Source organism: Cherax quadricarinatus, chromosome 39 (assembly GCF_038502225.1).
Source record: "Cherax quadricarinatus isolate ZL_2023a chromosome 39, ASM3850222v1, whole genome shotgun sequence".
Taxonomy (NCBI): Eukaryota; Metazoa; Arthropoda; class Malacostraca; order Decapoda; family Parastacidae; genus Cherax; species Cherax quadricarinatus.
Genome location: NC_091330.1, coordinates 1,802,077 through 1,829,132, shown reverse-complemented (window position 1 = coordinate 1,829,132; position 27,056 = coordinate 1,802,077). Strand labels below are relative to the sequence as shown.

Sequence of the window (27,056 nt, the reverse complement as noted above, 5' to 3'; positions counted from 1 at the left end):
TCAGCTTTCAGGTGTTGTAACACCTACTTCAGATGTCAGGTGTTGTAACACCTACTTCAGCTTTCAGGTGTTGTAACACCTACTTCAGCTTTCAGGTGTTATAACACCTACTTCAGCTTTCAGGTGTTGTAACACCTACTTCAGATGTCAGGTGTTGTAACACCTACTTCAGCTGTCAGGTGTTGTAACCTACTTCAGCTGTCAGGTGTTGTAACACCTACTTCAGCTTTCAGGTGTTGTAACACCTACTTCAGCTTTCAGGTGTTGTAACACCTACTCCAGCTTTCAGGTGTTGTAACACCTACTCCAGCTGTCAGGTGTTGTAACACCTACTTCAGCTGTCAGGTGTTTTAACACCTACTTCAGCTTTCAGGTGTTGTAACACCTACTTCAGCTGTCAGGTGTTGTAACACCTACTTCAGCTGTCAGGTGTTGTAACACCTTCAGCTTTCAGGTGTTGTAACACCTACTTCAGCTTTCAGGTGTTGTAACACCTACTTCAGCTGTTAGGTGTTGTAACCCCTACTTCAGCTTTCAGGTGTTGTAACACCTACTTCAGCTGTCAGGTGTTGTAACACCTACTCCAGCTTTCAGGTGTTGTAACACCTACTCCAGCTGTCAGGTGTTGTAACATTTACTTCAACTGTCAAGTGTTGTAACACCTACTTCAGCTGTCAGGTGTTGTAACACCTACTCCAGCTTTCAGGTGTTGTAACACCTACTCCAGCTGTCAGGTGCTGTAACACCTACTTCAACTGTCAGGTGTTGTAACACCTACTTCAACTGTCAGGTGTTGTAACACCTACTTCAGCTTACAGGTGTTGTAACACCTACTTCACCTGTCAGGTGTTGTAACACCTACTTCAGCTGTCAGGTGTTGTAACACCTACTCCAGCTTTCATGTGTTGTAACACCTACTTCAGCTGTCAGGTGTTGTAACACTTACTTCAACTGTCAGGTGTTGTAACACCTACTTCAGGTGTTGTAACACCTACTTCAGCTGTCAGGTGTTGTAACCTACTTCAGCTGTCAGGTGTTGTAACACCTACTTCAGCTGTCAGGTGTTGTAACACCTACTCCAGCTTTCAGGTGTTGTAACACCTACTTCAACTGTCAGGTGTTGTAAACCTACTCCAGCTTTCAGGTGTTGTAACACCTACTCCAGGTGTCAGGTGTTGTAACACCTACTTCAACTGTCAGGTGTTGTAACACCTACTTCAACTGTCAGGTGTTGTAACACCTACTTCAGCTGTCAGGTGTTGTAACACCTACTTCAACTGTCAGGTGTTGTAACACCTACTTCAACTGTCAGGTGTTGTAACACCTACTTCAGCTGTCAGGTGTTGTAACACCTACTTCAGCTGTCAGGTGTTGTAACACCTACTTCAGCTGTCAGGTGTTGTAACACCTACTTCAGCTTTCAGGTGTTGTAACACCTACTCCAGCTTTCAGGTGTTGTAACACCTACTCCAGCTTTCAGGTGTTGTAACACCTACTCCAGCTTTCAGGTGTTGTAACACCTACTTCAACTGTCAGGTGTTGTAAACCTACTCCAGCTTTCAGGTGTTGTAACACTTACTCCAGCTGTCAGGTGTTGTAACACCTACTTCAACTGTCAGGTGTTGTAACACCTACTTCAGCTGTCAGGTGTTGTAACACATACTTCAGCTGTCAGGTGTTGTAACCTACTTTAGCTGTCAGGTGTTGTAACACCTACTTCAACTGTCAGGTGTTGTAACACCTACTTCAGCTGTCAGGTGTTGTAAAACCTACTCCAGCTTTCAGGTGTTGTAACACCTACTCCAGCTTTCAGGTGTTGTAACACCTACTCCAGCTGTCAGGTGTTGTAACACCTACTTCAGCTGTCAGGTGTTGTAACACCTACTTCAACTGTCAGGTGTTGTAACACCTACTTCAGCTGTCAGGTGTTGTAACACCTACTTCAGCTGTCAGGTGTTGTAACACCTACTCCAGCTTTCAGGTGTTGTAACACCTACTCCAGCTTTCAGGTGTTATAACACCTACTCCAGCTGTCAGGTGTTGTAACACCTACTTCAACTGTCAGGTGTTGTAACACCTACTTCAACTGTCAGGTGTTGTAACACCTACTTCAACTGTCAGGTGTTGTAACACCTACTCCAGCTTTCAGGTGTTGTAACACCTACTTCAGCTGTCAAGTGTTGTAACACCTACTCCAGCTTTCAGGTGTTGTAACACCTACTCCAGCTTTCAGGTGTTGTAACACCTACTGCAGCTTTCAGGTGTTGTAACACCTACTTCAGCTTTCAGGTGTTGTAACACCTACTCCAGCTTTCAGGTGTTGTAACACCTACTCCAGCTTTCAGGTGTTGTAACACCTACTCCAGCTTTCAGGTGTTGTAACACCTACTCCAGCTTTCAGGTGTTGTAACACCTACTCCAGCTTTCAGGTGTTGTAACACCTACTTCAGCTTTCAGGTGTTGTAACACCTACTCCAGCTTTCAGGTGTTGTAACACCTACTCCAGCTTTCAGGTGTTGTAACACCTACTCCAGCTTTCAGGTGTTGTAACACCTACTCCAGCTTTCAGGTGTTGTAACACCTACTCCAGCTTTCAGGTGTTGTAACACCTACTCCAGCTTTCAGGTGTTGTAACACCTACTCCAGCTTTCAGGTGTTGTAACACCTACTCCAGCTTTCAGGTGTTGTAACACCTACTCCAGCTTTCAGGTGTTGTAACACCTACTCCAGCTTTCAGATGTTGTAACACCTACTCCAGCTTTCAGGTGTTGTAACATCTACTCCAGCTTTCAGGTGTTGTAACACCTACTCCAGCTTTCAGGTGTTGTAACACCTACTCTAGCTTTCAGGTGTTGTAACACCTTCAGCTTTCAGGTGTTGTAACACCAGCTTTCAGGTGTTGTAACACCTACATGAATCGTTGTACTAGTGGATTCTTCTATACTCCGTATTTTATTCAATAAACTTTTCTCATCAACAGAAACACATCACAGGTTGGAAAAAAACAATAATATAAGGAAACACGAACAACAGGGTTTGCAAAGTCTTATTATTTCAGTCACATTTCATAAAGAGCTAAACCCCTGTGGGCCATTCAGCGATAACAAATATAAATGCTTCTGATTAATAACTGACCTTCCTGTCGCACTTTCTTGTTCCCTTCCCTGCCTGGCAGTGTGTGTGTGTGTGTGTGTGTGTGTGTGTGTGTGTGTGTGTGTGTGTGTGTGTGTGTGTGTGTGTGTGTGTGTGTGTGTGTGTGTGTGTGTGTGTGTGTGTGTTTGTGTGTCGTGTGTATCTCTATATCTGGAAACAATACTTTTGTATAGAGCGTCTGTAAATTAAAATCTCCAATCTATTCAGTGATTTATTTTTGCATGGTGGGTTAGCTACTGCATGGTGGGTTGGTTACTGCATGGTGGGTTGGTTACTGCATGGTGGGTTGGTTACTGCATGGTGGGTTGGTTACTGCATGGTGGGTTAGCTACTGAATGGTGGGTTAGCTACTGAATGGTGGGTTGGTTACTGCATGGTGGGTTGGTTACTGCATGGTGGGTTGGTTACTGCATGGTGGGTTAGCTACTGAATGGTGGGTTGGTTACTGCATGGTGGGTTGGTTACTGCATGGTGGGTTGGTTACTGCATGGTGGGTTAGCTACTGCATGGTGGGTTGGTTGCTGCATGGTGGGTTGGTTACTGCATGGTGGGTTGGTTACTGCATGGTGGGTCAATGGTCACAGCATGGTGGGTTGATCACAGCATGGTGGGTCGATGGTCACAGTATGTTGGATCGGTCACAACATGGTGTGGGTCGTTGATCACAATATTGTGGGTCGGTGGTTACAGCATTGAGGACTAGTGGTCACAGTATGGTGGACTGGTGGTCACAGTATGGTGGACTGGTCACAGCAGGGTGGACTGATGTTCACAGCAAGGTGGGCCGGTGATCACAGCATGGTGGACTGGTGGTCACAGTATGGTGGACTGGTCACAGCATGATAGACTGGTCACAGCATGGTTGACTGGTCACAGCATGGTTGACTGGTCACAGCATGGTGGACTGGTGGTCACAGTATGGTGAACTAGTGATCACAGTAGGGTGGACTGGCGAACCTGGCGTCTCTCTCTGCCAGCCTCGTCTGAAGCACTGTCACTGGCATCCTCATCCACTTGTGTAATCTTGCTGATGCTCCCTTCCCTGACTTCCTCGCAGTGGTTGGTAGCGGTGAACCCAACCAGGAGCAGTAACAGTATGACTGTTGTGTGACTGGAGTTTACCTGGAGAGAGTTCCGTGGGTCAACGCCCCCGCGGCCCGGTCTGTGACCAGGCCTGCTGGTGGATCAGAGCCTGATCAACCAGGCTGTCGCTGCTGGCTGCACGCAAACCAACGTACGAGCCACAGCCCGGCTGGTCAGGAACCGACTTTAGGTGCTTGTCCAGTGCCTGCTTGAAGACTGCCAGGGGTCTGTTGGTAATCACCCTTATGCATGCTGGGAGGCAGTTGAACAGTCTCGGGCCCCTGACACTTATTGTATGGTCTCTTAACGTGCTAGTGACACCCCTGCTTTTCATTGGGGGGATGTTGCATCGTCTGCCAAGTCTTTTGCTTTCGTAGTGAGTGATTTTCGTGTGCAAGTTCGGTACTAGTCCCTCTAGGATTTTCCAGGTGTATATAATCATGTATCTCTCCCGCCTGCGTTCCAGGGAATACAGGTTTAGGAACCTCAAGCGCTCCCAGTAATTGAGGTGTTTTATCTCCGTTATGCGCGCCGTGAAGGTTCTCTATACATTTTCTAGGTCAGCAATTTCACCTGCCTTGAAAGGTGCTGTTAGTGTGCAGCAATATTCCAGCCTAGATAGAACAAGTGACCTGAAGAGTGTCATCATGGGCTTGGCCTCCCTAGTTTTGAAGGTTCTCATTATCCATCCTGTCATTTTTCTAGCAGATGCGATTGATACAATGTTATGGTCCTTGAAGGTGAGATCCTCCGACATGATCACTCCCAAGTCTTTGACGTTGGTGTTTCGCTCTATTTTGTGGCCAGAATTTGTTTTGTACTCTGATGAAGATTTAATTTCCTCGTGTTTACCATATCTGAGTAATTGAAATTTCTCATCGTTGAACTTCATATTGTTTTCTGCAGCCCACTGAAAGATTTGGTTGATGTCCGCCTGGAGCCTTGCACTGTCTGCAATGGAAGACACTGTCATGCAGATTCGGGTGTCATCTGCAAAGGAAGACACTGTCATGCAGATTCGGGTGTCATCTGCAAAGGAAGACACGGTGCTGTGGCTGACATCCTTGTCTATGTCGGATATGAGGATGAGGAACAAGATGGGAGCGAGTACTGTGCCTTGTGGAACAGAGCTTTTCACCGTAGCTGCCTCGGACTTTACTCTGTTGACGACTACTCTCTGTGTTCTGTTAGTGAGGAAATTATAGATCCATCGACCGACTTTCCCTGTTATTCCTTTAGCACGCATTTTGTGCGCTATTACGCCATGGTCACACTTGTCGAAGGCTTTTGCAAAGTCTGTATATATTACATCTGCATTCTTTTTGTCTTCTAGTGCATTTAGGACCTTGTCGTAGTGATCCAATAGTTGAGACAGACAGGAGCGACCTGTTCTAAACCTATGTTGCCCTGGGTTGTGTAACTGATGGGTTTCTAGATGGGTGGTGATCTTGCTTCTTAGGACCCTTTCAAAGATTTTTATGATATGGGATGTTAGTGCTATCGGTCTGTAGTTCTTTGCTGTTGCTTTACTGCCCCCTTTGTGGAGTGGGGCTATGTCTGTTGTTTTTAGTAACTGTGGGACGACCCCCGTGTCCATGCTCCCTCTCCATAGGATGGAAAAGGCTCGTGATAGGGGCTTCTTGCAGTTCTTGATGAACACGGAGTTCCATGAGTCTGGCCCTGGGGCAGAGTGCATGGGCATGTCATTTATCGCCTGTTCAAAGTCATTTGGCGTCAGGATAACATCGGATAGGCTTGTGTTAACCAAATTTTGTGGCTCTCTCATAAAAAATTCATTTTGATCTTCGACTCTCAGTCTGGTTAGCGACTTGTTAAAAACTGAGTCATATTGGGACTTGAGTAGCTCACTCATTTCCTTGCTGTCATCTGTGTAGGACCCATGGTGGACTGGTGGTCACAGTATGGTGGACTAATGATCACAGTATCGTGGACTGGTCATAGCATGGTGGACTGGTGGTCACAGTATGGTGGACCAGTGATCACAGTATGGTGGACCAGTGATCACAGTATGGTGGACCAGTAATTACAGTATGGTGGACTGGTCACAGCATGGTGGACTGGTGGTCACAGTATGGTGTACTAATGATCACAGTATCGTGGACTGGTCATAGCATGGTGAACTGGTGGTCACAGTATAGTGGACCAGTGATCACAGTATGATGGACTAGTGATCACAATACGGTGGACTGGTCACAGCATGGTGGACCGGTCACAGCATGGCAGACTGGTCACAGCATGGTAGACTGGTCACAGCATAGTAGACTAGTCACAGCATGGTGGACTGGTGGTCACAGTATGATAGATCGGTGGCACAGTCACCATTAAAACATTAGCTTACCATTACAGTCAGTCAGTCCACTTCACTTACTCGAGGTTCATTAAGACAGTTTCTTCCTCACCAACAACAGTTATCTCTGTGTTAATAAGACAGTATGCGGTTTATGGTACTTTATTGAGTTAATAAAGGTTTGACAAACTGACCAAGTCCCTGGTGGACGAGACTTCTCTATATATTCTGCTATTAATGAAAACAACAACTGAACTGTAGTAGAACATATTACTTTTGTTACTCTAGCAAGATATTTGAAGTTTCTTCTTGTGTGTCTTAAACGTATCCTCATCTTTTATTTGTGTGATCACTATGTTGAATGTCACTTGCTTTGCTTGTGGTAAAAACTTGCCTGTTTCTGTTTATTGTTTGGTCTTGTGATAGATGAATGCTTCAATTTTGTGTTCCTGTCTCACTTATTGTAGATAAGTGCTTCTGTTTGATGTTTCTTGTTTCACCTATGGTAGAAAAGTGTTCTGTTTGATCATTGCCAGCTTATTGTTCTTGGTCTTATGACAGATCATTGCTTTTGTTTGATATTTTTTCACTTGTCATAGATCAGCGCTTTTGTTTGATACCTAGATGTTTGGTGTCCCTTGTCACTTGTCCCGTTTGTAATGTATCTAGTCTTAACTTCAGGTTGCTTTCCCCAGAGCCCACAGCTATCTTACTAGAAACACTTTCACTAATAATTTATCAGTCAATTAATGTAATATCTAAACTCAAAATAAAAATAATATTGCAAGCTTTGAAAATTTGTCTTGACATGTATTGATAAAAGCATAAATGATCAATTAAATTGATATAGACTTTTAATATTCCAATACCAATACTTTCCATAAGACACAAATATATGTAACCTGATATCTCTACTAATATTTTCAGGCAGCAGACAAATCTGGGGAGAATGAAGAACTTGGGATGGCAGCAACGAAGATCCAGGCTACGTTCCGAGGATATCAAACAAGAAAATCAATGGAAAATAAACAGTCAGTGGCACAGGAATCAGTGGAACAACCATTTGAGAATAATGGGAAACGTATGAACTCTGAAGATGAAAAGGTTCACGAAGCAGCTATCAAGAGTTGCACAAAGGAAGATGCGAGAGATATAGAAATTAACCTTAATGACCGAGAATTGCAAGAAGCAGCAATAAAAATTCAGTCATCATATCGAGGCTTTAAAACCAGACAAGATTTAAGGGCTGCTAAGACTCCAGAAAGTGAAAACATTGAAGGAATTGATCTAAATGACCCAGAACTGCAAGAAGCAGCAATCAAGATTCAATCGTCATTCCGAGGCTTCAAAACCAGACAAGATTTGAAATGCTTCAATACTCAAGAAAGTGAAAGTATTGAAGGAATTGATCTAAATGACCCTGAACTTCAAGAAGCAGCAATAAAGATTCAGTCCTCCTTCCGAGGTTTCAAAACCAGACAAAACTTGAAGGGATCCAATGCCAAAGAAAATGAAAACGTTGAAGGAATTGATCTAAATGATCCTGAACTGCAAGACGCAGCAATAAAGATTCAATCTTCATTTCGAGGTTTCAAAACAAGACAAGATTTGAAAGATTCTAAGACTCCAGAAATTGAAAATATTCAGAAAATTGATTTAAGTGACCTAGAATTACAAGAAGCAGCTATAAAGATTCAGTCGGCCTTCCGAGGCTTCAGAACCAGAGAAGAATTGAAGGGGTCTAAATTTTTAGAAAACGAAAACATCGAAGGAATTGATCTTAATGATCCAGAACTACAAAAAGCAGCAATAAAGATTCAATCTTCATTCCGAGGCTTCAAAACCAGACAAGATTTGAAGGGTTCCAATACTCAAGAAAGTGAAGACATTCCGAGAATAGATCTTAATGATCCAGAATTACAAGAAGCAGCAATAAAGATTCAGTCTTCATTCCGAGGCTTCAAAACAAGACAAGAGTTGAAAGGTTCCAGTACCCAAGACAGTGAAAACATTCAAGGAATTGATCTAAATGATCCTGAATTACAAGAAGCAGCAATAAAAATTCAGTCTTCATTCAGAGGCTTCAAAACAAGACAAGATTTAAAGGGTTCCAATACGGAAGATAGTGAAAACTTAGAAGAAATTGATCTAAATGATCCTGAATTGCAAGAAGCAGCGATAAAAATTCAGTCTTCATTCCGAGGTTTCAAAACCAGACAAAATCTAAAGGGGTCTCATCCTCCAGAAAGTGAAAATATTCAGGAAATTGATCTAAGTGACCCAGAACTACAAGAAGCAGCTATAAAGATTCAGTCAGCCTTCCGAGGCTTCAAAACCAGAGAAGAATTGATGGGGTCTAAATTATCAGAAAATGAAAATATTGAGGGAATTAATCTTAATGATCCAGAATTACAAGAGGCAGCAATAAAAATTCAGTCATCATTCCGAGGCTTCAAAACTAGACAAGATTTGAAGGGTTCCAATACCCAAGACAGTGAAAACTTAGAAGGAATTAATCTTAATGATCCAGAACTAGAAGAAGCTGCAATAAAAATTCAGTCATCATTCCGAGGCTTCAAAACCAGACAAGATTTGAAGGGTTCCAATACCCAAGACAGTGAAAACTTAGAAGGAATTGATCTTAATGATCCAGAACTACAAGAAGCAGCAATAAAGATTCAATCTTCTTTCCGAGGCTTCAAAACTAGACAAGATTTGAAGGGTTCCAATACCCAAGACAGTGAAAACTTAGAAGGAATTGATCTTAATGATCCAGAACTACAAGAAGCAGCAATAAAGATTCAATCTTCTTTCCGAGGCTTCAAAACTAGACAAGATTTAAAGGGTTCCAATATGGAAGATAGTGAAAACTTAGAAGAAATTGATCTAAATGACCCTGAACTACAAGAAGCAGCAATAAAAATTCAATCTTCATTCCGAGGCTTCAAAACCAGACAAGATTTGAAGGGTTCCAATACCCAAGACAATAAAAACATTCAAGAAATTGATCTAAATGACCCTGAACTACATGAAGCAGCAATAAAGATTCAGTCTTCATTCCGAGGCTTCAAAACAAGACAAGATTTGAAGAATTCTAGGACTCCAGAAAGTGAAAATATTCAGGATATTGATCTAAGTGACCCAGAACTACAAGAAGCAGCTATAAAGATTCAGTCAGCCTTCCGAGGCTTCAAAACCAGAGAAGAATTGATGGGGTCTAAATTTTCAGAAAATAAGAATATTGAGGGAATTGATCTTAATGATCCAGAACTACAAGAAGCAGCAATAAAGATTCAATCTTCTTTCCGAGGCTTCAAAACTAGACAAGATTTAAAGGGTTCCAATATGCAAGACAGTGAAAACTTAGAAGGAATTACTCTTAATAATCCAGAACTAGAAGAAGCTGCAATAAAAATTCAGTCATCATTCCGAGGCTTCAAAACCAGACAAGATTTGAAGGGTTCCAATACCCAAGACAGTGAAAACTTAGAAGGAATTGATCTAAATGACCCTGAACTACGTGAAGCAGCAATAAAAATTCAATCTTCATTCCGAGGCTTCAAAACCAGACAAGATTTGAAGGGTTCCAATACCCAAGACAATAAAAACATTCAAGAAATTGATCTAAATGACCCTGAACTACATGAAGCAGCAATAAAGATTCAGTCTTCATTCCGAGGCTTCAAAACAAGACAAGATTTGAAGGATTCTAGGACTCCAGAAAGTGAAAATATTCAGGATATTGATCTAAGTGACCCAGAACTACAAGAAGCAGCTATAAAAATTCAGTCATCATTCAGAGGCTTCAAAACTAGACAAGAATTGATGGGGTCTAAATTTTCAGAAAATAAGAATATTGAGGGAATTGATCTTAATGATCCAGAATTACAAGAAGCAGCAATAAAGATTCAATCATCATTCCGAGGCTTCAAAACCAGACAAGACTTGAAGGGTTCCAATACTCAAGAAAGTGTAGACATTCAGGGAATTGACCTCAGTGATCCTGAACTGCAAGAAGCAGCAATAAAAATTCAGTCATCATTCAGAGGCTTCAAAACTAGACAAGATTTGAAGGGTTCCAATACCCAAGACAGTGAAAACTTAGAAGGAATTGATCTTAATGATCCAGAACTGCAAGAAGCAGCAATAAAAATTCAGTCATCATTCAGAGGCTTCAAAACAAGACAAGATTTAAAAGGTTCTAGGACTGAAAATATTCAGGAAATTGATCTAAATGACCCAGAACTACAAGAAGCAGCTATAAAGATTCAGTCAGCCTTCCGAGGCTTCAAAACCAGACAAGATTTGAAGGGTTCTGATACGCAAGACAGTGAAAACTTAAAAGTAATTGATCTAAATGACCCTGAACTACAAGAAGCAGCAATAAAGATTCAATCTTCTTTCCGAGGCTTCAAAACTAGACAAGATTTGAAGGGTTCTAATACGCAAGGCAGTGAAAACTTAGAAGTAATTGATCTAAATGACCCTGAACTACAAGAAGCAGCAATAAAGATTCAATCTTCATTCCGAGGCTTCAAAACCAGACAGAATTTGAAGGGTTCCAATATCCAAGACAGTGAAAACTTAGAAGTAATTGATCTAAATGACCCTGAACTACAAGAAGCAGCAGTAAAGATTCAATCGTCATTCCGAGGCTTCAAAACCAGACAAGATTTGAAGAATTTACATTCTTTAAGAAATGAAGGCATTGGAGAAATTAATCTCAATGATCCTGAACTTCAGAAAGCAGCTATTGTAATTCAGTCTTTATATCGTGGGTTCCTGGTTCGGAAAAAATTACATGCACCTGAAAGTACCGAAAATATCTCCACTAACCAAACAGTACTCCAAAGGTTACCAAATTCGAAAGAGCAAGAAACCGCAGCAACAAAAATTCAGTCAACATTCCGTGGGTTTAAAGCTCGCAAAGAACTTAAAAATATTAAAATAAGTAACTCTGAGTGCGAGACGGAGAAAGAAACTCTAGCAGCTACCAGAATACAAGCTGCCTTTAGGGGTCATTCAGTGAGAAGAAAGCACAAAAAGGATAATGAAACTGAACTAAAAAATAATAAAGAAATTAAGGATAATTTAAGAGAAAATGGAAACGACAGAATTTTTGTAGAACCAGAAATAATTATAAGTAGTGTAGATATGAATAATATAGAGATTCAAGGTACGAATAAGTCTTATCCAGACAAAGATGATGATTTAAATAAAATAGATGTAGCGCAGTCTGGAGACAGCGGCTGGTCGAGCAACTCCAGTCGAGATGCCAGTCCATGTCAGAAGTTTCCCGAGTTAGAAGCTCCAGATAATTCTGAAGAACTGAATCGCGCAGCTATAAAAATTCAGAGCCTATTTAGGGGGTATCAGGCGAGACGACAAATCGAAGGTCACCCCACAAATGGTCCAGCACGACAGAGAAAATATAGAAGTAATTCAAGGATATCTGCTCGAAGAAACAGGGCCGCTACAAAAATTCAAGCAGTTTTTCGTGGCTATAAAACACGAAAGGTACTTAAAAAACCTTCCCGGAAGCCAAACCTGTCATATTACAACTCGAAACTCCCATCTGATGACCCAGTGGTCACAAAAGCTGTCGTCACCATACAGGCGGTCGTTCGTGGGTATCTGGCCCGCAAACGCGTACAACAACAAAAAATAGACAGGACCATTGACCATACATGTTCGGATGACTCTCAACTCTCACTCGATGCCGCAGCCGCAAAGATCCAAGCGGGCTTCAAGGGTTACAAGACTCGCAAGGCCCTGCGAAAAAAGACCGAGGGAAGTGTGGACCTGAATGACCCTACGGTGCTGAGAGCTGTAGTCAGAATCCAGGCGGCTCTTCGTGGCTACCTCGCCAGGAAGAAGCTGAGAGAGGCCTTGTAATTAGGCAAAGATTACATAGCTATATTTATTTAGAGTTTAGAATTAAAATCTTCCCGATAACCTTTAATATTACAATTATTCGTTTCCATTGATTTTTTCCCCATTCTCTTAATATTCTTATAGGAAATATGGGATGATATATTGTTTTCTTATATTTCTGTTGGCAGTATCTGATGTTCTGCTATAACTTCTGCATCTCGTCTGCCTGTCTTTTATACTACATCTGAGAAATAAAAGTCACAATACCTTGGCTGGAACAATTCACAACCCATAAAGTTATCTCCAATTATCACATCAACCGGGTCATGTGACTTCATTTGTTGACTTCCTTCAGACAAATCCATACACAGACGTGTGCATGTTTGACATCTTGATGGATACTTTACCATAGGAATAATGGTAATGATGAATTCAAAATACTTGCGTACTTCCAATAAATATAATATTTATTAGCATATACTTCGCACATTCATGTATCACACCTTGCAACATAGCTTTAACAAGGAATACAATGAGCTGTGTTATAATTACTGCAAGTGGTGATAATATATAAAAGACTGATGAAATAAAGGAATATACATGCAAATGATTTTTTATACAGAATATCAAAATACAAAATTTATAAAAAAAAAACTTTATTTATACATGTTATGTGTATACTAATATTAATATATAATGAAATCCGGTGATGTATATACAATATGACACGGATGTCTAATGAAAATGATGTATATATATAATACATGTCTTGTGAAAATAATGTATATACTACATGATACACAACTGCCTTACCAAATATATATATATATATATATATATATATATATATATATATATATATATATATATATATATATATATATATATATATATATATATATATATATATATATATGATGCAAATCTGCCTCAGATCTCTGTATTCTTCTCTAATAAATTATATAACTCCATTCTGTGATATGCCTCACGTTAATGCACACTTGTCAACTCCTCGAGTGGTAAAGGTCTTCCAGGAGTCTGGCAACAAGAGGTGAACACCACTTCGAATCAACAGAAACATGCATGCAGAGCGCAGCAATAATAACCTAACCACAACACGCGATCGTCAGTATTCTCAGTCTTCAGTTTTAACTCTGAGCACCAGCGTTAACTTCTGCAGATTTGGACATACCGGGTTTGGCATACTAGTGGTAGGTCAGACGTCTTGTTAGGATGTTTGACGATAAAATGTGAGGGACTTGTACACACGTCGAACCTGTTTGACTAGGTGTGGGCTCCACACTGGTGCTTCATAACAGAGGACTGGTCTTACGTGCTGTACACTGCATGAAATGACTATAAGATTCCTGTGCAAGAATGGTATATAATACCAACAAGATGAAATTAAGACACAGGTGCAACATCTGGGTATCTTTATTGTAGAAGTTTCGCCATCCAGGTTCCTTGCTTCTGCTTCAGTATCTCCACGACTATGGTGCTCTTCGCACCTACTCCAAGGTTGAGGGACTGATTACTTCATCTTCTGTACATAGTTCTACTTTCAAGTTATGTCCTAGAATTTGTATTGATAAAGCCACTGGATGGCGAAACGTCTACAATAATGATACCCAGATGTTGCATATAAGATTCCTGAAGACAGTGTGCGGGCGTGTTTGAGTGGTGTGTGTTTTAAGCATGTGCAAACACGTTTGTGAATGCGCGTGTGCATACACAAACCTGAAATAATGAAGAAAAAAAACCAATACAATATACCTTTCAAAATAAAAAAGAACCTATAGAAAGTGTAAGTGAAGACAAGGTGAGTCAAGACAAGGTGAGTCAAGATGAGTCAAGACAAGGTGAGTCAAGATGAGTCAAGACAAGGTGAGTCAAGATGAGTCAAGACAAGGTGAGTCAAGACAAGGTGAGTCAAGATAAGGTGAGTCAAAACAAGGTGAGTCAAGACAAGGTGAGTCAAGACAAGGTGAGTCAAAACAGGGAGAGTCAAGAGTCCCTGGTGGAAGCTGTCAGAACAAGAGGCAGACTTCTCGTGATTTGATAACCAGGGGTTCCTAATATTACTTGATTTGTACTCTGTCTATCACAAAGGCAAATATGCACTTTCAAAAGTTATCATATTTACATATATGTACAGATATATGTACAATGTAATCACACTAAGTGTAATTTAGACTGGATATTAGCTGTTATGTACACCATATATGTATCACCACTGATACATGCATATTGTGTAGATCAATATTCACGCTCATGCATATATCTTGTATGAGTGTATGAACATTCACACATACGTACCCATGTGTGGGCACTTCCAATCATACCGATCATGTATTGAATAGAGTTAAAATGGTGGAAACGCTGGTTGAGTAGCATAGTACCCTCCCTCCCTCCCTACGGGGGTTCGAACTGGGGCGGGACACCACCGTGAGGGCTGGAAAGATCCCCCCCCTCCCTCCATGGACTAAGGGGGGAAGGGTCAGCCCCGCGGGGAAAGAGGTAAATAACACTACCACTACTACTATTACTACTACCTTGCCTCCACTGCTCTGAAATCTTGCGTAAGTGATAGCGGGCAGAGGCTCGATAGTCGCTGTTTACATAAAAATGGTAAGTAATATAGATAAGTATGTAAATACATACGTAAGCGGGATTAAAAACCTGCGTACGTGTCTGTTTAGCCACCAAGTGCAACCACAAGGTGGTCACAGGGTGCAGCCACAGGGTGCGGCCACAGTGTGCGGCCACAGGGTGCGGCCACAGTGTGCGGCCACAGGGTGCGGCCACAGGGTGCAGCCACAGTGTGCAGCCTCCACCTAACAATATTCTTCATTTTGTCCAGCCGAGCCAACGAACCGGGAGAGGAAGACCAAGCAAAGAGGTCACTGCTTCCTCTTTTCTCACTGAGTGGAGACGACCGAGCGAGGCCGGAGGAACAGGTAGCTCTGTGGCGCTGCGTGACGAGGGTGACAGCGGGGAGTGCAGGAGGTTCCAGTCTAGCAGAAGTGACCGAACCAACAATCCAGGTTGGCGGCGCAGCCGGTGCAGTAGCCGCAAGAACAGAAGCCACAGGAACAGTACGTTCCTGCAACACACGCTCCTTTTTCTCCCCAGTCACCGCCGCAGGTTTCGCCGGGGCCCTAAACATGGACAAGAACAGTCATAATAAGGAACAAAATTCACAACCATTCCACAAATGGCATTAATAGGCACTGCGGCCCGTCTCGAACCGCAATAACTATTAATGGTCCAGGACTGACCGATAATGGCTATTAATAGTCCAGGACCGACCGATAATGGCTATTAATAGTCCAGGACCGACCGATAATGGCTATTAATAGTCCAGGGCCGACCGATAATGACTATTAATGGTCCAGGATCGACCGATAATGGCTATTAATAGTCCAGGACCGACCGATAATGGCTATTAATAGTCCAGGACCGACCGATAATGGGATTAATAGTCCAGGACCGACCGATAATGGCTATTAATGGTCTAGGATCGACCGATAATGACTATTAATAGTCCAGGATCGACCGATAATGGCTATTAATGGTCCAGGATCGACCGATAATGGCTATTAATGGTCCAGGATCGACCGATACGCCATTTAGTTTACATTTCACATGTATAGATTAGTTGTGAACTGCTCATGTAGATATACTTTTTCCAATACAGTAAATGATATTATTTCTTGAGGACACTCTTACATCCCCTGCAGGAGGATGAACATAATGCTGCAAGTGATGAAATAGGAGGTTAAAGAAACACTTGATATCCTGCCTCTGGTGGTTGTTTCACAGAAGCCATTTTTTTTTTTTACAAAATTTTTTTGGAAAAGTCAAATTTAACAAAAACGTTAATAGGCAACATTACTTGTAGGGTCGTAATATAATTTTAACGTCTACAGTTGCGAACAATGAAATGCTCTGCAATTGGGAAAACAAAAATTGACCATACTGAAACAAGGAGAGGTATATGTTGCTGAATATTGACCTTTGTAAAGAGGAACTCAGGGTAGAAAGGAGTCCTTTGTAAAAAGGAACTCAGGGTAGAAAGGAGTAAAAAAAAAAAGAAAAAAAGGAAGATCAGAAAGACGGAAAGAAAGAAGTCAGGAATCACAGTAAGATTATGCTGCTCGTGGAAAGAAAGGAAGGATGGATGAAGTGAACGAATGAATGAAGGAAGCGAAGTATGGATGTATGGAGGGTAGTGTGACATACCTTGGCACACACACGGTTGCCACACCAGTCAGCTACTGTACCATACTTGCAGTTGAGAGATGGGGTCCTGGTGCCTTGCCTGTTGCACCTAGGTGCTGCTGCAGCCTCCCTGCAAAGCAACACACAACTATCACAGCCACAATGACCAACTATAAAAAAGAAAGTTCACAATGAAGAGTTGTGTTTCTCTCATCGGCTGTCACTCACAAAGGTAGAGTGACACACACATTCTGTCATGGACTGTCACCCACCAGGGTAGATAACACAAGATAACACGTCAAAGAAACTCACTGTCCTCTACACTCACAAATAAGATGAACATGTGGTCTGGGTATTTTTTAATGGGGAGGCAACTTAGCAAAGGTACACCGGGGGTTGCTTAATCGCTCAAGAGGATCGTCATTCGATCAAGATATAGGTTAGGAGACACCTTTCCTGGTGAATAATTCCACCGCCAGTCTCTGGACCCTTTTTGTGTCTGTAATCTTGTGACAACCACCTCAGAATGAGTGTGAGGTGACTACTGCCTACAGGATGGGTATGGAGTTACTACCACCTACAAGGTGGGTATGGGTTGAGTAATAAAACTATCAAGCAAACAATACTGACAGTCAGGCCTTAACTGAAAACTCAATTAGGAAATCTAATCTGCCCTTTAAGTTAGATATTATCAGTACCACTTATCTTGCAGTGGACATACAGCCATGGTACATTTCAGTACTAAAGTAAATCTTAATAATGATTAAACAGCAAATACTACACAGTTTGTGAAATGCTACATACCTTTATTGTACATATTTACATATATTATTGGTATTAATTTGTTATTCCTCTAATCTCTTGTATTATTATACAATATAATGAGGAGACTGTTTACCTCTCCTCTCCACACACACACACACACACACACACAAACACACACACACACACACACACGACACTCACAGGTACACACTCTCAGCTCTTGTTATTTCAACCTTCACCCAAATGATTTTCAATGGAACTACAGAGAAAGGTGACACCTCATCACTCACCCAACACTCAGTGAGAGTCATACTGTGTATATTATCCTGGCAAAACCCTGACCAAATTCCCGGAAGTTTTCTTGCTTGCCAACGTTGCAAACACTGCTGACTTTACTCGGTTTACTAGAACCTACATAAGCAAAGCTGAGTCAGTAAGATGCATGTGCAATATCTGGGTATCTTTATTGTGAAGACGTATCCATAATAAAGATACCCAAGTGTTACACGTGTGTTTTTTTCATCCACTTGTCAGTTCTGTAAATAATATATGATAACAAGGCTGTATAGAGGACATTCAAGAGAACAGATGACGACAAAAAAAGGGGGAAGAGAAATGACACAAGTGTCACCAAAATACTTACTGCAAGACGACCACGACAAGGACGACAATAGAGGTGGTGAGAAAACTGGAGGGTCTCATGGTAGTGGCGGTGGTGGTGGTGAGGGTGATCCTGGTGGTGTAAGTTGGGGTGATGCTGGTGATGGAGGTCTGGGTGGTGTTGGCAGTGGTGGAAGTGACTGCGGAAGACAATATCAGTGATGACCTTGTCATGATGGGGGTTATAAAGCATCACTTATAATTTCTTATATGTTCATCGGTTGTCAGGTATTGATACTGAGTTACTTATTGTAAAACTAGGAGATGTATGATCAACTGGAGTACAAAGAACACACATGAGTACATAGGTAACACCCATGAGTACATATCTCGAAGCCGAAGTCAGCGAGGCTGTGATCATTGCTGAAAAAGAGATTATGTAGTTATCAGAAACACTACACTCGTGTGAGTAACTCAAAGCAAGAAGTGGTGGAGGCTCGATCCTCCATTTGTTAATCGTAACACAAACAGGTAGGCAAATCAGCCCCCATCAAGTCACAGGTTTACAGAGCAGCCCACATCAAGTCACAGGTTTACAGAGCAGCCCACATCAAGTCACAGGTTTACAGAGCAGCCCACATCAAGTCACAGGTGGACAGAGCAGCCCACATCAAGTCACAGGTGGACAGAGCAGCCCACGTCAAGCTACAAGTGAGCAGAATTCTGTCTCCGGTATTACCTCTAGATAGACTTTCTAGTGTAGTACACTAGTTCAAGAGTATCCTTAGTTGTAGTAGTATAGTAATAGTAGCAGCAACAGCAACAACAGTATTAGTAGCTACTAGTAATAGTAGCAGCAGTACTAGTAATAGTAACAGTTAATAGAAGCAGTAGTAGTAGTAGTAGTAAAAGTAATAGTAGTAGCAGTGGTAATACAAAAGTAATCCCTATGTTTACTTTTTATGACACTTGTGACAGTGTAGAGGTGATCGTACAGACCTGAGTCCAACACACTATTTCTATTACCTGGAGGTAAGTTGACCCCTAATAAGGCTGTGAGGGTCATATTGCCCCTGGAGGGGGGTATGATCCAAGAAAAAAGGAGGGCAGCTCAAATTCCATGAATCAAGAGCCCTTCCTTTGATGGGTACATCAATTTAATACAAATATTGAAAAAAACCGGCTGGCTTGTAAACAAATTAGCCTTCAGGATCTTACTGTAGTGGAGAATTAGACTGCTAGGTGCAGTGGTCTTGTTGTGTACACATGTAGACAACTAAGTGAAGGTAATTTTTCAATTATTGTTTTTGTTTGGGTTGGGGTGGTAGTGATGACAACGGTGGGTTGGGGTCGTAGAGGTGGTAATGATGGCAACAAGGGGTTGGGGTCGTAGAGGTGGTAATGATGGCAACAAGGGGTTGGGATCGTAGAGGTGGTAGTGATGGCAACAAGGGGTTGGGGTCGTAGAGGTGGAAATGATGGCAACAAGGGGTTGGGGTCGTAGAGGTGGTAGTGATGGCTCTGTTATTATGGTAGCGACTGTTGTGGGTGGGCGAGGGATGGTAGTAATGGTGGTGGTAAATATCAGGAGGGGGTTGAGAAGGATGCTGGTAATAGTGGTGGGGTTGCTTAAGTGGATTTAAAGACTGTCAACTACACGAGGATCATTAAAGCTGCATGTAACCTGTTGACCTCCAGCACAGAATATATCAATGTGATCCACACACCTCTGTACGTATTTATCCTTGCGATGGTGAGGGTAAGGGTGGTCACCATTATGAGGGGGTAGAGTGATGGTGGTGTGATGATTCAAGCTACATCAGCTTGACAGGAACACGTCAGTGCAACACATGAGGCTAGACCACCCGAACCTCTGTTGCTTGTGCATGTCACGTCACTGTTGCTTGTGTCTTGTGCATGTCACATCACAAGAAATATTCGCGTGAATATTCTCAATATAAGGATACTCAGCTCTCTCCTAATTTTAAAGTCAATTATGCAATTCAGTAATTCTTTCTAAATTGTAAAATGTTTTTAGTACAGGGTACATTGTTGTTTAAAACCTATTGATTCCAGCCAAGAATATTTTAATACCTAACAGAGAGATTAAGCTTAATTCTAAATGTATATATATCAGCAGGTACCTCTAGGTACACATACGCCTTTGATAAGAAGTGACACAGTGTCTATGAAGAGGTATCAGAAGGAACCTGAGGGATAACACCTACTTAAAGTGTCAGTAGTAAACATTAGCAGGATAAATCAGCAGCAGCTCTTTTAGCTGCTGCTGGGTTTAATCAGAAGATATACAATACAATGTTGCAGGAAGTGCTGCAACAAGTTGATGAGGGAAGAAGATTCTCTCAGAGGTAGGAATGCGTGTTCGGCACGCAGACCATCCCATGACAGAAAGCAGACTCTATAACACAACACCCACGCACTGCTCCCACACCCCCGTTCTACCACAGGGGGCTACTGGACACCCTCCAGGGTTTATAGACAGCAAAAAATTATCTGAATCAGCCTTGATAGCCTGCTCTATAACCGCGCCACCTTGATATCAGCTGATCTAGTGACATTATGAATTCATATTTATTAGTTGGCTCTTCCACTATTAACGTTATTGTGGAAGTTAAAAGTAACGTGGGCGAGAAATGTTTATTCCTTACTGTCACCTCTTAATGAAGTAGCATTACCAGCATGTTCTCAAACTGTGTTGGCTGGCACCCTTGCTTCACTATAAAATGTTATCCTGGATATTCTTTATCTCATATCTGTCGTCCCTGGATCACCATGGAAAATATCAGTGTGGGTTTACGGATTCACGAGTATTTAAATATTAGTGTATATTACTAGTTATCCTCGAGTATTTCACAGTATTCTTGAAGATATTGAATATTCCTAGTTTAGTACCTGCTAAACCAGCCTCACTACAGCACGTTATCGGAGTGGGTTTAGGGATTCCTAGGTATTTGAATTGTTTGTAAACCTTGGAGGCTGTCCAGTACCTCACGTGGGAAGGTTGGAGGGTGTGGGATGAGTGTGTGGGCGTGGTGGTGGTACTGGGTCTGCCTGCTGTCACATGGTGGGCTGTGTGCCAGAAATACATTCCTACACCAGAGAATCTTTCACCTCAACCAATCTTGCAACATTGAATGACTCCCCAAGTGCGAAAGGCTTAGAGTTAGTTTTTTTTTTTCATCTCATAGTAGCTTGTGTGCGTGTGTGTGTGTGTGTGTGTGTGTGTGTGTGTTTTTGTGTGTGTGTGTGTGTGTGTACTCACCTAGTTGTACTCACCTAGTTGAGGTTGCGGGGTTCGAGTCCGAGCTCCTGGCCCCGCCTCTTCACTGATCGCTACTAGGTCACTCTCCCTGAGCCGTGAGCTTTATCATACCTCTGCTTAAAGCTATGTATGGATCCTGCCTCCACTACATCGCTTCCCAAACTATTCCACTTACTGACTACTCTGTGGCTGAAGAAATACTTCCTAACATCCCTGTGATTCATCTGTGTCTTCAGCTTCCAACTGTGTCCCCTTGTTACTGTGTCCAATCTCTGGAACATCCTGTCTTTGTCCACCTTGTCAATTCCTCTCAGTATTTTGTATGTCGTTATCATGTCCCCCCTATCTCTCCTGTCCTCCAGTGTCGTCAGGTTGATTTCCCTTAACCTCTCCTCGTAGGACATACCTCTTAGCTCTGGGACTAGTCTTGTTGCAAACCTTTGCACTTTCTCTAGTTTCTTCACGTGCTTGGCTAGGTGTGGGTTCCAAACTGGTGCCGCATACTCCAATATGGGCCTAACATACACGGTGTACAGGGTCCTGAATGTGTGTGTGTGTGTGTGTGTGTGTGTGTGTGTGTGTGTGTGTGTGTGTGTGTGTGTGTGTGTGTGTGTGTGTGTGTGTGTGTGTGTGTGTGTGTGTGTGTGTGTGTGTGTGTGTGTGTGTGTGTATGTGTGTGTGTGTATGTATGTGTGTGTGTGTATGTGTGTGTGTGTGTGTGTGTGTGTGTGTGTGTGTGTATGTATGTGTGTGTGTTGAGGTTGCGGGGGTCGAGTCCGAGCTCCTGGCCCCTGGTGTGTGTGTGTGTGTGTGCAATAAGCTGTCCAGGGGGAAGTGGAGAAGAATCCTTCCTCTGTAAGCCATGCGTTTTGTCAGAGGAGACTTAAATACCAGGAGCAAGGGACTAGTAACCCCTTTTGTATAAATTACTAATTGTAAAAAGATGAAAATGTTCTTTTCTTCTTTTTCCGGTCACCCTGCCTCGGTGGGAGACGACCTGTGTGTTAAAAAAATATATGTAATAAGCCAGAGGAAGTGACAGTTGTAATCCAACCACTTCCATTCCCAACAGTTGCACAACCCAGGGCAAGATGGGGTTAGAGCAGGTTGTTCCTGCCTCTAACAACTACTGGAGCGCAGGCAGAAAGATACTTCATAATTTATACCTGGAAAATCCTAGAGGGACGGTCCTCAAATCTGCGCACAGAAATTACTCCCTATGAAAGGAAGACGGTGCGACATACCCCAATGAAAAGCAGGGGTGCCATGAGTACACTAAGAGAATGCACAATAAGTGCCGGGGGACCAAGACTGCTCAACTACTTCCCATCCCATCATACATAAGGGGGATTACCAATAGACCCTGGCTGTCTTTAAGAGGGAACTGGACAGATACTTAAAGTTTGTGCCCGACCACCCAGGCTGTGGCTCGTACGTTGGATTGCGTGCGGCCAGCAGTAGCAGCCCGGTTGATGCAGCTCTGATCCACCGGGAGGCCTGATCAAGGACCAGGTCGCGGGGGCGTTGACCCCCGGAACAACCGCCATGTAAACAGGTATCTTTACTATTGATGAAATGCGTTCAGGAGCTGAAACCTTAAAGGAATCACAGCCAGAATGTGCAGAAAATATAGGAGGAACGATCTGATATACAACCTTTCAGACATAAACGCCGGACAAACAAAACCTAACTTTATAATACCATTATTCTGAATATTTTAGTTACCATGTTAATGTCAATGAGCCTGGCATATAATGCGATTTTTTTTTTTGGGGGGGGGAGTTACAAATCTCTCATTAAAATACAGGAAATTAGTCATTTCGCAATAAAGGATCTGACCCCAGACTGCAGATCTTAGAGACAAGTTTGCTATGACAGGTGAGCTGGGAAGACCTTAACTTGATAAATAGTTAAACAAATTAATAAATACAAATCAATAAATACTTTATATCTCCATAATACAGAATTTTTACAGAAAAATTATAACATTTAATGGTAGACGTGAAAAGTCTCTGATTATGCGCGACATCTGTGGACAGTGAGTCTCAATATCTGAAGTGTGTTCCATGTTCTGTACTAGTGATGCTGGTCCTGTTGGTCCTCTGTCCACATATATTCAGAAAGTCTGAGTGTATAGGAAATTTGTGAGGGTAAGAGTATGACTTAAATTAATCTACGAAGGCCATAACTACCTCATACCAAGGTAAGCATCACAAGCTTACACTGGGAAGGAGAGAGAGAGAGAGACAGCAAGAGGATGGTGGCGCCAGTAAGGTAGAGGCGGTGAGATAGAGAGATAAAGGCTGAGATGATCGCAGGTGCTATCGTAGGTGACGTCTTATCTGAAGTGTATATACATACAGAGAGAGAGAGAGAGAGAGATTAAGGCAACTCTGACGACACTGGATGGCAAGCGGGACAGGGACACGATAGCGATATATAAAATACTGAGAGGAATCGATAAAAAAAGGTGGAGTGGGACAGATCGTTTCAAAGATGGGACACAACAACAAGGGGTCACAGCTGGAAGTTAAAAACGCAGATGAGTCACAGTGATGTGAGAAAGTATTTCTTCAGTCACAGAGCTGTCAGGAAGTGGAATAGTCTGGAGAGTGAAGCAGTGGAGGCAGGATCCATACATAGCTCTAAGAAGAGGTATGATAAAGCTCAGGGAGAGAGCGGACCTAGTAGCGACCAGCGAAGAGATAGGGCCAGGAGCTGTGACTCGCCCCTGCAACCACAAACAGATGAGTACAAGCTTACTACCACTGAAAAACACAGGTGATACCTGGTGACTGATGGATGTTCCACCATGCAGACAAACTGTAGCCATACACAGCCCGGCAACACGACCACACACAGCTACGAAAGGTGATAAACCACCACACACACACACTCAGCACCGTGGAAGCAATAAAACAACCGCAGCCACAGGAAAACATCAATCTAATAACTGTATTGGGACTGTTCTTCGCTGGCAACCCTGGCGCAGATGAGTTGCCATGATGGCCATTAGACGACAACAACAATAACAACAACAACAGACACCGTTATGACTCCTAGTCTACAATATATTACAATGCAAGTGAGAACTACAATCATAAACGTTGTGCAATTAGTCATTCATATACTCTACAAACACATACAGGTCCATAGTGATACATGTAGGGAAGAAAAGTTTCCCCGGGGCTGGGGCTCAAAGTTGGGAATAGTCCTACTGAAAGTTTTTTGCTAGAGTTTTTGAGAAAGTGCCTCACCAATTACCATCACTCTGCACCAGGACAAAGACGCCATTGACGCATTCTTGGCCAGCAACCAATATAGGACCATAATCACTTAGCTCTCTGCATAGGGCTGAAATGAGGGTTTCAGGGATAAAGCATTAACAGGACACAACTGACGACTTCTTTGAGGCGCTATTGTTGAGCCATTTTATGACTAAGGCCCATTTCAGGACGCCATTTCCCAACGAAGAAAATATCAACCAACCAAGTTCAGTAGATTAGATAGATATGCCTAAGGTGCATATGGATACACAAAAAGCCTATGAAATAGGCTTCAAAAGGGTTAGCATGAGTGCTTCTGGATTTAGATCTGTTACAAGCAAATTTAGGAAATTTGCGAAATTTGCTTAATATGTCTGGTATCTGATTCTCATTAATAAGATATCTTGATATGTCACACAGTAAGTGGACAATAAAGCCCATAGTGTTCAAGAAAGTGACCACAGAGCTCGCCACATGCTTTACATTTGGTTTTATCATATATGTGTGTGTCTGCCAAACTGCCAGAGGTAGTTGTAACCAAGCCTAGGCCTGGCTACTATATGATCAATCACTTTATTCACATTGCAAGTTGCTCTATAAATGTACTAATCGACGTTCATGTTATCATAGTAGATAACACATCTACTCATGCTTCTAACTGCATTTCTAAAACATTGTTTAATTATTTATTTCTACATTTGCTTTCACGGTACTTCTTTTTTTTTTTTTGCTACTATATCAACTTTTTCATGAAGGAGCAATCCAATGTGTGATGGAATCACTGACAACCGGATACATAGAAAAATACATACCAACACAGTGAAGACCATCCCCGAGTGTTCCTTTCAGTATCAACTGAACTGGCAGACAGCAGAGACAGTGCTGGTGTTCATTCCCAGTTGACACAGCAGAGGCAGTGTAACTCATATGGGCGACAGTCTCACAACTGATAAATTAAGCTTATAATCAATATATATATATATATATATATATATACATATATATATTTTATTTATTTTATTATCACACTGGCCGATTCCCACCAAGGCAGGGTGGCCCGAAAAAGAAAAACTTTCACCATCATTCACTCCATCACTGTCTTGCCAGAAGGGTGCTTTACACTACAGTTTTTAAACTGCAACATTAACACCCCTCCTTCAGAGTGCAGGCACTGTACTTCCCATCTCCAGGACTCAAGTCCGGCCTGCCGGTTTCCCTGAACCCCTTCATAAATGTTACTTTGCTCACACTCCAACAGCACGTCAAGTATTAAAAACCATTCGTCTCCATTCACTCCTATCAAACATGCTCACGCACGCCTGCTGGAAGTCCAAGCCCCTCGCACACAAAACCTCCTTTACCCCCTCCCTCCAACCTTTCCTAGGCCGACCCCTACCCCGCCTTCCTTCCACTACAGACTGATACACTCTTGAAGTCATTCTGTTTCGCTCCATTCTCTCTACATGTCCGAACCACCTCAACAACCCTTCCTCAGCCCTCTGGACAACAGTTTTGGTAATCCCGTACCTCCTCCTAACTTCCAAACTACGAATTCTCTGCATTATATTCACACCACACATTGCCCTCAGACATGACATCTCCACTGCCTCCAGCCTTCTCCTCGCTGCAACATTCATCACCCATGCTTCACACCCATATAAGAGTGTTGGTAAAACTATACTCTCATACATTCCCCTCTTTGCCTCCAAGGACAAAGTTCTTTGTCTCCAAAGACTCCTAAGTGCACCACTCACCCTTTTCCCCTCATCATTTCTATGATTCACCTCATCCTTCATAGACCCATCCGCTGACACGTCCACTCCCAAATATCTGAATACATTCACCTCCAACATACTCTCTCCCTCCAATCTGATATCCTATCTTTCATCACCTAATATTTTTGTTATCCTCATAACCTTACTCTTTCCTGTATTCACTTTTAATTTTCTTCTTTTGCACACCCTATCAAATTCATCCACCAATCTCTGCAACTTCTCTTCAGAATCTCCCAAGAGCACAGTGTCATCAGCAAAGAGCAACTGTGACAACTCCCACTTTATGTGTGATTCCTTATCTTTTAACTCCACGCCTCTTGTCAAGACCCTCGCATTTACTTCTCTTACAACCCCATCTATAAATATATTAAACAACCACGGTGACATCACACATCCCTGTCTAAGGCCTACTTTTACTGGGAAATAATTTTCCTCTTTCCTATGTACTCTAACTTGAGCCTCACTATCCTCGTAAAAACTCTTCACTGCTTTCAGTAACCTACCTCCTACACCATACACCTGCAACATCTGCCACATTGCCCCCCTATCCACCCTGTCATACGCCTTTTCCAAATCCATAAATGCCACAAAGACCTCTTTAGCCTTATCTAAATACTGTTCACTTATATGTTTCACTGTAAACACCTGGTCCACACACCCCCTACCTTTCCTAAAGCCTCCTTGTTCATCTGCTATCCTATTCTCCGTCTTACTCTTAATTCTTTCAA

At 42.3% G+C, this 27,056-nt stretch overlaps 2 protein-coding genes across 7 annotated transcripts in view; one reads left to right on the top strand and one right to left on the bottom strand.

Annotated features, from left to right (window-relative positions):
* Positions 1 to 12,689, top strand: part of LOC128696408 (pneumococcal serine-rich repeat protein) — a 73,779-nt gene extending 61,090 nt beyond the window's left edge. For all 4 annotated transcript variants that reach the window (XM_070092260.1, XM_070092259.1, XM_070092262.1 and 1 more), the window contains one exon: positions 7,472 to 12,689. In XM_070092260.1, the coding sequence (XP_069948361.1) occupies positions 7,472 to 12,439 (4,968 nt within the window). In that variant the 3' untranslated portion in view covers positions 12,440 to 12,689. The remainder of the gene's footprint in view (positions 1 to 7,471) is intronic.
* Positions 12,690 to 12,864: 175 nt separating this feature from the next.
* LOC128696270 (neuroparsin-A) lies at positions 12,865 to 25,516 on the bottom strand. 3 transcript variants are annotated; one of them, XM_053787434.2, is made up of 4 exons: positions 25,366 to 25,516; positions 18,048 to 18,204; positions 16,661 to 16,769; positions 12,865 to 15,576 (listed from the first exon to the last, which is right to left on the bottom strand). In XM_053787434.2, the coding sequence occupies exons 1-4, from the start codon at positions 25,478 to 25,480 to the stop codon at positions 15,433 to 15,435; spliced, it is 525 nt and encodes a 174-aa protein (XP_053643409.2). In that variant the 5' UTR covers positions 25,481 to 25,516; the 3' UTR covers positions 12,865 to 15,432. The 3 variants fall into 3 exon arrangements, with proteins under 3 accessions (XP_053643409.2, XP_053643408.2, XP_069948364.1); XM_053787433.2 differs by lacking the exon at positions 25,366 to 25,516 and adding an exon at positions 24,076 to 24,244; XM_070092263.1 differs by lacking the exon at positions 25,366 to 25,516 and adding an exon at positions 19,732 to 20,574.
* Between the last annotated feature and the right edge of the window lie 1,540 nt (positions 25,517 to 27,056).

What these genes read in the sequence shown, in the direction of transcription:
- LOC128696270 (XM_053787433.2), bottom strand. Translation starts at nt 24,229, where the DNA reads ATGTTTTCCTGTGGCTGCGGTTGTTTTATTGCTTCCACGGTGCTGAGT. An exon ending in GAACATCCATCAGTCACCAG is followed by an intron (nt 18,205 to 24,075) that starts GTATCACCTGTG and finishes TGTCTTCCGCAG; the next exon opens with TCACTTCCACCACTGCCAAC. An exon ending in GCAACCGTGTGTGTGCCAAG is followed by an intron (nt 15,577 to 16,660) that starts GTATGTCACACT and finishes GTCCATGTTTAG; the next exon opens with GGCCCCGGCGAAACCTGCGG.